This window comes from Armigeres subalbatus, chromosome 2 (assembly GCF_024139115.2).
Source record: "Armigeres subalbatus isolate Guangzhou_Male chromosome 2, GZ_Asu_2, whole genome shotgun sequence".
NCBI classification, from domain to species: Eukaryota; Metazoa; Arthropoda; class Insecta; order Diptera; family Culicidae; genus Armigeres; species Armigeres subalbatus.
In genome coordinates this window covers 241,912,140-241,925,582 of record NC_085140.1, presented here as the reverse complement: position 1 = coordinate 241,925,582, position 13,443 = coordinate 241,912,140, and the positions used below count along the sequence as shown (strand labels likewise).

General features: G+C 41.6%; 1 protein-coding gene across 5 annotated transcripts in view; it reads left to right on the top strand.

Annotated features, from left to right (window-relative positions):
- The window catches only part of LOC134211996 (WD repeat-containing protein 7), a 37,092-nt gene that overhangs the window by 577 nt on the left and 23,072 nt on the right, over positions 1-13,443 (top strand). For 3 of the 5 annotated variants that reach the window (XM_062689448.1, XM_062689450.1, XM_062689447.1), the window contains exons 2-10: positions 988-1,964; positions 2,027-2,272; positions 2,348-2,568; positions 2,638-2,857; positions 2,928-3,042; positions 3,120-3,280; positions 3,473-3,567; positions 3,625-3,691; positions 3,932-4,000. In XM_062689448.1, coding sequence (XP_062545432.1) covers positions 988-1,964; positions 2,027-2,272; positions 2,348-2,568; positions 2,638-2,857; positions 2,928-3,042; positions 3,120-3,280; positions 3,473-3,567; positions 3,625-3,691; positions 3,932-4,000 — 2,171 coding nt within the window. The remainder of the gene's footprint in view (positions 1-987; positions 1,965-2,026; positions 2,273-2,347; positions 2,569-2,637; positions 2,858-2,927; positions 3,043-3,119; positions 3,281-3,472; positions 3,568-3,624; positions 3,692-3,931; positions 4,001-13,443) is intronic. The other 2 variants (XM_062689451.1, XM_062689449.1) reach the window with 1 other exon arrangement.

Below are 13,443 nucleotides of genomic sequence, written 5' to 3'. Positions count from 1 at the left end.
ATAAATATGGGGGAAGGAAATTAAATTTAAGGTTTTATTATTTTGTAACTACAACACATCTCATTTATTAATTGTAATAAGGTCAAGGGTAAAATAAGGTTGATTGCAGTAGAATTAGGAATATATTGCGAATTATTGATAAGAGGCCATAATTGAACTAAATTGTGTATGTCAAGATAAAAAAAAAATAATATCAGAATTTAAATTAGTTGATTGAGGAATGATAAAGGGTTTGACAATATAGCTTTAAAATTATTTATGAGAGTTTTATTTGCGTTGTACTCGAGATGATGAACAAAATATCATCACATTATGTCAGAAGAGTTAAAGGAAACATCGGAATCAGCCAATTCGAACCAGCCGAATTCAGTGTTCTTAAATAAAAACATAATTAAGATATTTAATTCAGCAGTTGACTTTCGACCTTTATACTTTCCACATGAGCTTGACTCATTCTCTCCCCTTGATCTTCCAAAAGCCTGTTATATATCAGTAAAGCTTATCTTAAATCTGGACAACACTAATGACTAATGACTAAAGTAGTTTATTATACATTTTGGATTGTTTAGCAGTGTATTATGATTCGTTTGGAGACAAATTAATTTTACAATTTGTGAAATGAAGTTGCGGAAACGTTTCGTATTATTTTCCGGAAGACGTCGATCTAGTCCTTAGACAATAGCAGACTTAATAAAGAAACAAAATTCTGCCATGTGACAAAATTCTGTCTTTTGATCACTTTTAGTTCTGGAATTATGCTATTCTGGGGATTTTGATAAGTTTGGTAATAGATGTCTTAATAAATATGATGCATCTAGTCATAAGACGAAATCAAAAACTCAACTCGAAGAAAAAAGGTTATATGGACTTTGGAAAAGACTTTATCTATACTTCATCCTAAACGTAATCATTACCTCTTTAATTATAATGAATTCAATCGGATTCAGCATCTTAAATTGATCATATCCAAACTGCTCCTCATTGCAGGCAAGTCGATCCGGAAACGCTGCAAATGACACCTCGATGTCTGCTGGTCGGCCATACTGCACCGGTTCTTTGCCTGACGCGTGCATCCATCATACAGGACAACAACTTCCTGGTGAGCTCTTCGGAGAACGGCGAAATGTGCACCTGGGACCTGGTCGATGGCAAGTGCACCGAGAGTATCAAGATGGCCCAGGTGCATACCAACATCCAGGCTTACCATATGGCTAACTGCGACGATATTCGACTGTTCTGCAACGGATACTACGCGGAAATCATGGTGATGGATCCTTTCAGCCTGGAAGTGTTGTTCTCTCTAAGCTCTAAGGTGAATCCAGACTGGATATCGGCTCTGCACGTCTTGAGACCCTCCAAGCGCAAGGACGATGTTGTGCTGGCCATCACCACAACGGGAACCGTCAAAGTCTGGACGTTGATTGGAAATGAGAACAAGTACTCTGAACCGATCTACGAGAATGAGTCCAAGCAAATCCGATGTCTGAACGCCATTACAATGAACTGCTGTTCGCAAAATCAACGTACGGTTTTGATTGTGTGCGCAAAGTATTGGCAGATTTACGATGCTGGCGATTTCACCGTTTTGTGCAGCGTAATCTCTCCATCTGGTGAACGCTGGATGGGAGGTGATTTCCTGGCAAACGATCGCGTTATTCTGTGGTCTGATGAAGGGAAGGGCTACATGTATCGCCTACCGGCAAACAGCATTCCGGACAATAAAGATTTTCATGGTCCGTCGATTGGCAAGGATTCTCCGTTCTTGTATTGCGTACTCTCACAAACGGGCGAGAAACCCCTGTCCTGTCCACCAACTATAAAGTTAGTTACATCGAACCGTGGTGGAAAGATCCAAAAGTATCTTCTGCGAGGTGATTCCGAGGGCTACATCAATATCTGGGCCGTCCCGGATATATCGATGGAGCAAATCAAAGTGATCCAGAATGAAAAGAGACTTCCTTCGAGTATGGTTTTTCTTGCATCTGTTTAGGATTGATTCGCATGACAATAATTTGTATTATTACAGCACTTGAATCGACATTTTGCACGAGCTTGGAAGAGGCATGGAACAAGATGAATCCGCTACCGGTAGGCATTCTGGATCAGTTGTACCGCAACAGCAGTGAACCGATGATTAAGCTGACGGCCAGCATCTATCTTCCCATGCAAAGCCGGTTGGTCGTTGGTCGCGAAGATGGCAGCATTATTATCGTGCCGGCCACACAGACCGTGATGCTGCATTTGTTATATGGGCAGCACCAGGAACTGAGTGGTAAGTTCAGTTAGGTTTATGCTATTGCTATGAAAAAGTATAATAACTTTTTTTTTCCTCAAACTCTTCTTATAGACTGGCCTCGTCATCAAATCCTGAACGGTCACAGCGGTCGTGTGAACTGCTTGCTGTGTCCTTCACTGGCACATCCTCGTTACGAAAAGTCTCATTTAGTGTCCGGTGGTGTTGATTTTGCCGTGTGTTTGTGGGATCTCTACAGTGGACAACTGCTCCATCGATTCTGTGTCCATGCTGGCGAAATTACTCAGTTACTGGTACCGCCACCTACTTGCAGCGTAAGTTTTAAGCCACACAGCCATCATTGTGTCTGTACTGCTAACAGTGGAACAATAATTTCTTTTCAGCCACGGATTCTGAAGTGCATTTGCTCGGTCGCCTCCGACCATTCAGTAACACTGTTGAGTCTTCAGGAAAGAAAGTGCGTGACACTCGCAAGTCGACACCTGTTTCCTGTCGTGTCTATCAAGTGGCGTCCGTTGGATGACTTCCTGATTGTGGGTTGCTCGGATGGCACCGTGTACGTGTGGCAGATGGAAACGGGACATCTGGATAGAGTTCTTCATGGTATGTCTAACTGATATTGGATATTTTTGTTGGAATTTTGTAAATAATGCTGTGTTGTGCATATACACAGGAATAATTGCGGAGGAAGTGATGAATGCCTGTGACGAAAATACAGGCGATACGGGCAGTAGCAGTGGATCAACATCGGAAATGGGTCTTTCAAATCCTGCCGTGCACTTCTTCAGGTATGTACCATTGTGGAAACACATTTCGTAAAAGTTGTCTGATCCGATGCCTCTTGTTTCCTTCCCGATTACCAAAGAGGTCTTCGTCATCGCAACTTCAACGCCATTCGCCACGCCACACAGCGTGGTATTCATCAGTTGCAGCAACTGCACGCGCATAATAATCAGCATGGGGATTTCCTGATGAAGAACCGAAGCAGTCCGTTGATAATCCAAGGATTGCGTACTAACCCTAAAGGTAAGAACAGTTCATGGTTCAGCACAAACGGACTACTTGATTATGGCCTTTGGCATAAAACCTCATAGTTTATAATCATGGAATTGTAAAAAAAAAAACACTAGGCTGAGGCTCTGAATATTATTAAAAGAATATTATTCGTTAAGCGCATTCTAATGACTGATCAACTAATAAACTAATTCAATGTTGCAGATGCTGAAAGTCATATTTTATTCTTTGATATCGAAGGATTGATATTCGAGCTGCATGCCGAGGAATATGCTGCCATGAGCCCGAGCACACTGGAGGTAACTTATTTCAATTTCTTCACGATGATTTGGCAAACTCAATTCTTTAATTTACAGGCGGAAGGACTTCTCGTTCCCGCTGGAACCGACTCACATTCATCGGAAGCCGGCAAGAAAATTTCAGGTGAGTCTGAATTGCAAATGCTTGGGCAATTTTGTTGGTAAATAACCCCTTACTAATCAACCAGCTAGGGAAATTACATTTATTTGGATCTCCGCGCTGAGAAAGTTGAACTGGTGTTAATCATGACTTTTTCGAAAACTTTTTCTTTTCTTTTTCTATGATGTCACAAACCAAAAACATAAAAAACCAAAACATTTCGACGAAACATTGATGTGTATCATTGCCAAAAATTGGATTCAGATTTCCTCGGTCGCGTGAAGAATAAAGCTGGTGACATGGAAAAAATACTGAAAGAGAAAGATAAACACGGTTCGTTGAAAAAGACATATTTTATTGTGTTGATGATGTAGTTGTAGCCTTGCTGTAGCATAGTATAGCTTCTATTTAATGAACTTACGATCGATTACTTTTGCTTAGTACTTTATCTTATTTAACTATTATACTCACATCAGGGATTGAACTTATCATTTCATTATCATTTAGTATTCAGCCAATAACTCATTTCAGAGGCGGAATTCCGAAAAGTGTTGAATGGCGGACTTCTTGCGCTGATTCCCCTCTACAACTTTGTCTAAGGGTGCATTGGTCTATGTCTAATATTCACCGCGGGAAACGCTAGTATCACTTTATATACTAAATGATGATAACACTTATTATCATTTAGTATTTTGAGTGTTCCTAGCGTTTCACGCTGTTAATATTTGACATAGAGCAATGTGCCCTTAGACAAAGTTGTAGTGGGGAATCAGCGCTAGAAGTCCGCCATACAACACTTTTCGGAATTCCGCCTCTGGAATGAGTTATTTGCTAAATACTAAATGATAATGAAATGATAAGTTCAATCCCTGACTCACATGCATTACAAACAAAATCCTTTAGTTCTTAGCTTCAATTTGCATGATATATGAAATCGAATCACAAATCGAATCGAATCAGAATAGATGTACAAAGTAAAGCATACAATTGAACGTCTAATCTTGCGATCGGCTTGGAATGATGAGTGTTTTTTTTTACTGTCTTATGATGAAAATTTTACGAATTCTTATTTGAACAATGGATATTAATTTGATTAGGATTTATGTTGATTGAACTAAGGAAAAAAAACAGATTAATCAGTTCAATCAAAGATAATTGCCTATTTCTGGGGATTGCACCACCCGAATTGGACGTTAATTTACAATGTTATGAAAACTCATATGTGAATATGTACGTTATGTGGAAGATTTGGGAATCTCGAGCTCATTCAGTAGCCACTAGGTTGCGAAGGCCGACGGAGGTCCTTCGTAGCTTAGTTGATTAAAGCACCAGTCTAGCGTATTGTAGGGTCATGGGTTCGAGTCCCATCGAAGGGAAAGTGGTTACCTCCAATACATTTTTCAAATCAATATCTTCCACATAACGTACATATTCACATATGAGTTTTCATAACAGATTAATCCACCTCACGGTGACGATGCCATTTTCTACATAACTTTTGAACGCAATGATCGATCGTGATTAAATTCAATAGTGATCAACTGGGTCCCAACTTGTCCCAAGTCGAATGCAACTTGTTGCGAGAAAATCGGTTGAGAATTACTATATGAAAAAGTGGCTAATGTTTTGCGGTTTTCGTGTGCACACGCACACATAAACACGGACTGACAGACATTTGTTCAGTTCGACGAGTTGAGTCGATTGGTATATAACATCATGAGTCTCCGAACTACTATAAAAAGTTCTTTTTTTATATAAAGACAGGACCAGAGGTCGTGAAATGCGAACTTTTGCGGCAATGTGATAGTCTTTCGTGTCTGTTATTCAACATCGCTTTGAAGGGGGTAGGGGTCAGGGATCGACACGAGTGGAACGATTTTCACGAATTTCATCCAGTTATTTGGTTTCGCCGATTTCGTGTACTTGGGCTCACTGGTGACCTCCGATAATGAGCAGAAAAATTCGGATAAGTATCATGGCAGGAAATCGTACGTACTTTACACTCCGCAAAACGCTACGATTGAATGGAGTTCGCCGTAAAACGCTTATCAGACCGGTAGTTCTCTACGGACACGAGACCTGGACGATACTCGTGGAGGACCAACGCGCACTGGGAGATTTCGAAAGAAAAGTGCTGCGTGCCATCTATGGTGTGGTGAAGATGGCGGACGGTACGTGGAGGAGGCGAATGAATCACGAGTTGCATCATCTGTTGGGAGAACCATCCATCGTTCATACCGCGAAAATCGGAAGACAGCGGTGGGCCGGGCACGTAGCCAGAATCTCGGACAGTAAACCGGTTGAAATGGTTCTCGACAACGATCCGACGGGACCGAGCAGGCGAGATACACAGCGAGCAAGGTGGATCGATCAGGTAGAAGGCGATTTGCGGACCCACCGCAGGCTGCGTGGTTGGCAACGTGTAGCCATGAACTGAGGTGAAGGGAGAAGACTTTTATGCGCTGCACAGACTACTCCAACCTTACTGACTGGGGTTTAATCACCGTGGAAACTTATTTGTTGTTTTAATTGGCTTTTTTCGGTGACAATTAAATCATAAGTTATAACATAAGTTATGTTTGTCTGACTGAACAGCTAGGAGGTTGCCAGCTAGTAGCGTCTGATGATGGCTGAAGCGTAGTAAGCCGAAACGCGTAACGCTAAATTGCTGTTTGATTTAATTGTCACCGAAAAAAGCCAATTAAAACAACAAATACTCCAACCTTAGCCTGAAAGAAAAAAGGTGTCATTATGCTTTTGACAAAAACCAAACATGAACTTTATCGAAACCGATACGGCTTCTCAATAGGAATGGAGTAATTCGACATGCGCTTATACACTAAGGATACGGGGTATACCCCGTTAGGCATAAGTACAAACTATGACATAAAAAAGGCAGAATTATGCCAAACGTCCATTATGCCTAACGTACTTATGCCTGCGATAATGATGTTACCCTTATTACGGACTTCTTAACCAGCTTAAGTCCCGTAGTCTGCAAACGAAAACAAAACTCACGCTGTATACTACTCTGATTCTTCCGGTGGCTTTATACGGCCATGAAACATGGACGTTAAAGGAGGCTGATCGGAGAGCTTTCGGAGTGTTTGAGCGTAAGGTGCTGCGGACAATACTCGGCGGTAAAAACGGTATCTAGCGGCGTCGCATGAATCACGAATTGTACCAGGTGTATAAAGGGCTGGATATTGTTAAGCTTATGCATCACGGCAGACTACGGTGGTTTGGTCACGTTTTTCGTATGCCGGAAGAACGGCAAGCGAAGATAATATTTAGTAGATAACCCGGAAAAGGCCGCAGGCTTCGTGGAAGGCCACGTACTAGATGGCTTTTTGCAGTTGAAGAGGACTTGAGGGCGACTGGAAGCGATTGGCCCAGGATCGAGTCCAGTGGAGAAGGATACTCCATTTGGCGTAGGTTCATCGAAGAGCTGTAGCCCCTTAATTATGCCTAACGTCCTTATGGCTAGCGTACTTATGCCTAACGTCGCGGACCCAAGGATACGAGTATTGCTACAATAGATCTAATAACTGGTCGCAGGGGCACACCCGAACAGGAAAAAAATATCGAGCAGCACGACGACTGAATTGATGCACTGCGAACGTGAAACACGATACGCTTAGGCCATACAGACTAGCGTGTCCTAACACGGTTGTGGATTGGCCACGCGTGGCTGACCCAACTTTTCTACTAAAAAAGATCCCCATGAAAAAGAGCAACCTGAGAACAACATCAGCACCACCATTTTTTTTTTCTTGATTTATGTGAATTTTTAAAATTTTTAGGTTCTTCACTCGTCGTGAATGCCAAGGCCAGGGGCACTTAGCAGGGGGAGCGGGCAGGTCCAATCGTGGGACCTTCCATTGACGAATTTCAATACAAATAAACATAATATATGAACATTTTAAAACCTCTTACTAACGCTTTAAAACTTGAATAGAAATGGTTAATGACTTAAAATGGTCGATGAAAAGAAAACTATGGCATAACATAACAAACGATAAAGTTTAAAACATCCAACTACGGGAAGATCCAGATAATCCTTGGTAGTAATAATATAGGTCCAAGTGACGTTGAGTGCGCTGCTCTCCGGAGATAATTGAAACGGCTTGAGGCGGAAGACTTACCCCAATTGTAGCGAGCCTTTTATTCCTTCTGGTCATCCAAATGTATCCGAACGTAATTTAAGGTATGCAGAACGCAGGAAAATGAAATAAATAAGATCAGAATGCTGGATATCAGCTTCAGAGCTCTGAAATGGTTTGACAGCAGCATATTCGTTCTTGCATTGCTGCGGTAAAAGACTGGCTATGCTGATGAGGCGACCGTAATGGAATTGGGGAAGTGCGAGGCCCCCCCAGCTGACCTTGTTGAAATTGGTGGTTTATGTTGCGAGGGACTTAGCACCCGGGATGGGGTTTCCGGGCACCCCGGTCACTGGAGGGGTGGGGACTTATAGCCTTGGGGTAACCAAGGAATGCCCGAAAGCCTCGTGTTGTGGGAGCTTACTTCCAAGATTGACCTCGAAAAGCCCCTTGAAACTGTTAATTGCACAGGCCCCCATCTTTTAAGAATGAGATGAGGGCGGCGGTGCTGGCAGCGTCGTCGGATAGTGCATCCCTGATGCTAACAGGTATCCCGTAGGTATCCCTGAGAGCCTGATATTTGGGGCATCGAAAGACATAATGTTCAACGGTGTTGCGAACATCACAGACGTCGCAGGTTGTATGAAAAGGGCTCCCATCGAAGTGTGTCCGGTTCAGAGCCGGGAAATGTTTTGCTGTTCTTTCAGGTTGGATAGGTCTGTCAATGCGGATGTGGTCCCCTCAATTTTCCGAAGGTATCCAGATGTTGTGGCAAACCAGGAACTTTCCCAGTTTTCTCGTACGGCTTTCTTTATCCAGGTTTTTACGTCTTCCAATGGCACGGATGTCCTAAACCGCTGGCCCTGATATATATCCGACTCCGGCAAGGAGATTTGCCGTGATGTTTCCAGGCACTCCGCAGTGCCCCGGAATCCAGGCAAAGGTCACTGGCAGAGTCAGAAAGGACGAGATGCTGCACAAAGAAAATATGCTGCACACACATATCCGGGAGGCTGTCCGACACAGTGAAACCAGTCCCGGTTACCCCAATGCCGACTCCGCGGCCCGAGACCGACCAATCCGTAAACCTGTGTTCGTGGTTGGGGAAATCTCTGTTAAGGAGCTCGGCCACCGATCTTCTAATAGCCATGGAATTGTCACCCCTGCGGAAGTTGCAAGCTATGGAGCTGTTTATAGTGGCTGTTGAGGAGTGCCAGCTAAAGGTAGCGCAAAGAAACTGTTAGTGTATTTACAAGACACGCGTTTGTGCGGGCAACTCTGATATGTTGTGATTTTTAATTTATTTTTATGCACATAATTGGAGCATGCAAATAAACATACAATCCAAATACAAGAGAGGCCCCAGATTACTTCCTTGTGGTACACCAGAAGTATTGGAGAAGTATTCAGACTGTGAAGAACCGATTTTCACAGAAAGCAAACGGTTTGACAGATATGATTTGAACCAGCACACTAGATAGCGACTAACTCCAAGTTGTTCTAACTTTGCAAGCAATATTCCGCGGTCGAACGCTGCTTTCAAATCCGTATAAACTGCATCAACTTGACCACCGGAGTCCATGGTGAACACACAGTGAAACAAACTATTAAATTCGTTTCTACAGATCGCTTTGGATAGAAGTCGTTCTGTGCAGTAGAGATGTACGCTTTAGGGTCTGTCTCATTTGGAGAATTAAACTGAAATTAAACTTAAAAGTGACATTTCAATAATTATCAAATAACCCTGCTCGCAGAGCAAGATTACATTTGACAGATATCGAATCATTTTGCATCGACGTCTTATTGGAATTGCTGGGTAGCACCAGCCATTCTTATGACTGGGTTATTTGCTAATTTTTGAACTGTCACTTTTAAGTTTAATTCTCCAAATGAGACAGAGCCTTACTGGTACTGAATAAAACCTCATTCATGATTATCTCGAATACTTTGGAGCAAGAACATACACACTTAAAATAAATCGCCGAATTCGGTAAAATTTTACCGAAATCTCAACAGCAGAACTGTTCGGTAAAAATTTAACTGATTTTCGGTTATTTTGACAGTTGAGCAATGGAAAAAATACAAAAAATCTGTAAAAAAAATTACCGAACAGTTCTGTTGTTGAGATTTCGGTAAAATTTACCGAATACGGTGAAATGGGTTAAGTGTGTAGGGATGTGATGCCTCGGTTGTACATTTCTTTTATCGCCTTTTTTGTAAATGGGAAACATGTGCAACATCTTCCATTCATCAGGAAGCTCTCTCACCTGGAGCGATAGTGTGAAAATCCTAGCTAAGTGGGTAGCCAGCGAGTTCGAACAATTCGATGCATTCAATTGATGCAGATGCTATTACAAACATTTTAAATATTAGAGAAAACTAATACGCAAACGTATCTATTCTGCTCAGCTGTTAACTATAGGATCCGGCGACATTATTAACAACTATTATGCAGAGTACACACCAGTCAAGCAGTTTGATGAACATTGACTCCACCCCCAAGAAAACGCTTCGATTGCTGCTTTGTTTGAACGTGTGTGAAGTTGTTCGAACAACCATTTGGCAGTTGGCGGTTCGGTTGGAAAAAATTAAAACGATTTGATTTTGGTTTAAGTATTCGGGGGGTTGGAGTCAAGGTTCGGCGAACATGTTTGAGCCAGAGTCGATTATATAGAGTTGCGCAAAGAGGATCTTCTTACTCTTATTCTAAACGATGCTCTTGTTATTATGTTGAAAACTTTCATTTTTGTTCAACCCTTCAAGTGACTTCACGGGAGTGATCACTTCAAAAGCTTTTTAATTCGATAACCAAAGTCACCTACAGAGTGAAAACACGTGAGTTTCTTGTTGCAACTTTATTGGGGGGTGTATTGAAGTTTTTTGAAGCTGTTTCTAGAACAAATCTAATACATTTCAATTCATGAGTTTTAGTTCGCCATAATAATCATCAGGCGATAACAATACTTCCACCTTACCAACAAGCATTTGTTTACTTTGCTCGATACGATGGATTTTCAATTTTCTTAAACCATTCGATCAAGGAAGAGTCAACGCTTCATACCCGATGTACACTGAAGTCGTTTGTTACGCGGTTATTTTTACAGGAATCGTTTTTTATGCGATTTTTTATTCACGCGAGTTTCTGGATTTCCGCGGTTCCTTCAGACATACTTTGGGATTTACGCGGTTTTTTACGTTGTTTTAATTTACGCGGCCCATATCTTCCGCGTAAAAACCGACTCTAGTGTGTTACAATATCTATGTATGATAATATTTACTATTAAAAACTTGCTAACAGTTTAGCATTTGGTTTCGGTAAATCAGTCAATCTCGTAAGTGCATCGCAAGCTTCTTCTACCATAGCACTACATTCCAACTAGAACTTGGCCTACTTTTCAACTTAGTAATTTATCAGCATTTCTTTAGTTATTCATTGAAAGTTTTTTTTTATGTCGCCATTACAGGGCTTTTAGCTGGTGCAGTTTGTTTATGCTAACTTAAACGTGCGTTTTCCTTGGAAAGCTTGGGGGCATTTGACGATAGCTTCTTGCTTACGTCTGTTGATGCAGTAGAGGGGCTAGGAATCTTCTTCGCTGCTGCAGTGAATGCGTTCTGGTGGTTCTGGTAAACTTTGTTTGGCTCGTTTTTGATGATTCGTAGGTGTCTGTCGGAGTAAACGCTAAGTCCGACGCAATTCACGTGAAGGAATAATTATTATTATCAATAACGCCGTTGACTGCCCAGCTTTAGCAATGGGTTTTTCTGTAATAAGCAACCAGGGGCTTAGACTGACTTAGCGATGGGTGGTAAAGCCCCAAACGCAATACAACGGAACGGCGACGGAAACGGAAAATTTGACAGAAAATATATGGGCTAACTGTCAAATTTTCCGTTTCCGTTGCCGTTCCGTTGTAGGGTAAACTGGGGTAAAATGCACCCCCGGGGCAAAACGACCTTTTGGCTTTTTTTGGCGGTGTTCCAGAAAATTTTTCAAGAATGTTTACTGCTAGACTCATAGTTCGAGATAAGAACTACATGCCCTGTTGTGCACACTCATGAAAATCTGCCGAAAATGTACTCAAAAACGTCAAAGGGTCGTTTTGCCCCGGGGGTGCATATTACCCCAGTTTCCCCTATTGCGTTTGGGGCTTAAGTCTCTGTAGCAGTTTGCGTCGGTGATGGTTGCAGCTGTACACTATCAGCCAGGCTTGTGCTTTTCTAATTGTGTAATCGATTATCATTTAAAATAATATAAACCTAATTAGTACCAACTTAATGTCAACAATGAATCAACAATCATTTTCAAATGTTGGACCAAAAATTATATACATCACATCGAAAGTAGATTCAGACTGGGCTTGAAAAACGCTTGCTTTGATCTCATCGCACAGAATACAGTATCCCCCCGCTGATCCGACAAATGTATGGCCGGACTATCGAGGTTTCTCTCGTTAATCCGACTGTCAAATCCATACAAATGAACCAAAACAAAATCACAGCACAAATTAGAAAACTGACAGCATAATGTGTTTAAATGGGTGTTGATACTTTTTAATCCGAAAAGTTCCGAATTATCGAGATCCGGACTAACGAGTCGTCGGACTAGCGAGGTCCGGATAAGCGGGGGAATCCGGTAGTCGAAAACCTGTAGATTACATACAGCTACGTAGTTCAACGTCACCTTTGCGTACAACCCGATTGGGCTGAACCTTTGAGTTTTTTTATTCCTTTATTTATTTGGTAGGCACTCTGTGTTACTTAACCGCTACTGTGCCGAGATCTATTATGGTATTCTCCTGTACAGGACGCACCCAGAATATATTTATAGATATCCATTATTCGTTATTGTTGTCGTGAGTCCATTGTGTCCGTTTGTCCATGTCGGGTATCCAATAATCGTTGCATTGTTCGGTTGCCATTTAATCCGGGTAACGTGGTAACGAGGGTAACGAGGGGCTGGGAATCGAACCCAAGACCATTCGCTTATAAGGCGAACGTCTAGCCAACTACGCAACGGGACCCCCGATGGATGATGAATGTTTGAACAAACGAGAGGTGGAGTCAATGTTGGTCAAACTGCTTGACCATTTACGCATGGTAGCTTGACAAGGAATGGCTTTGTGTATACTGTCCTCACTAGCATATCAGTCTCATACCATTCTTTTCGCATACTGAGATAAAAGACAATGAAGTTCAAAACCGCATTCCAATCCATAAAAATCTTCGAAAAAATTTAATCATCATCATATCTTGTTGAATTTTTGCTGAGTTGTTCAGCATTCTTTAGATTATCGTGAAACGATTTAGTTTGATCGAAACATTGTTTAGTTTCGTGATTCAGGAGATGTTAACTCTTAATAAGGCTATTATGCGGGTACATTAAATATGGGACTCACATGACTTGGTATATTTTGCACTCATGAACATAAAATGTCGCAATTTTTATTATGATTTATGAGAGTACTATTCATTGAGTAAACTCAAAAGTGATGAAAAGTCAAATGGAAATATGAAGTTCTGTAAAGGGACTTCTGCGCACTACCGATTTTGCTACTGCATTCATGAAAATCTCGTTTTCTTCCATTTCCCTGTTGCATCTCGAGTTAACACATGCATGGCACGTTAACACATGTTTTTCAATCAAGCACCGCAAAGTTTCACAGCCCTCAAACA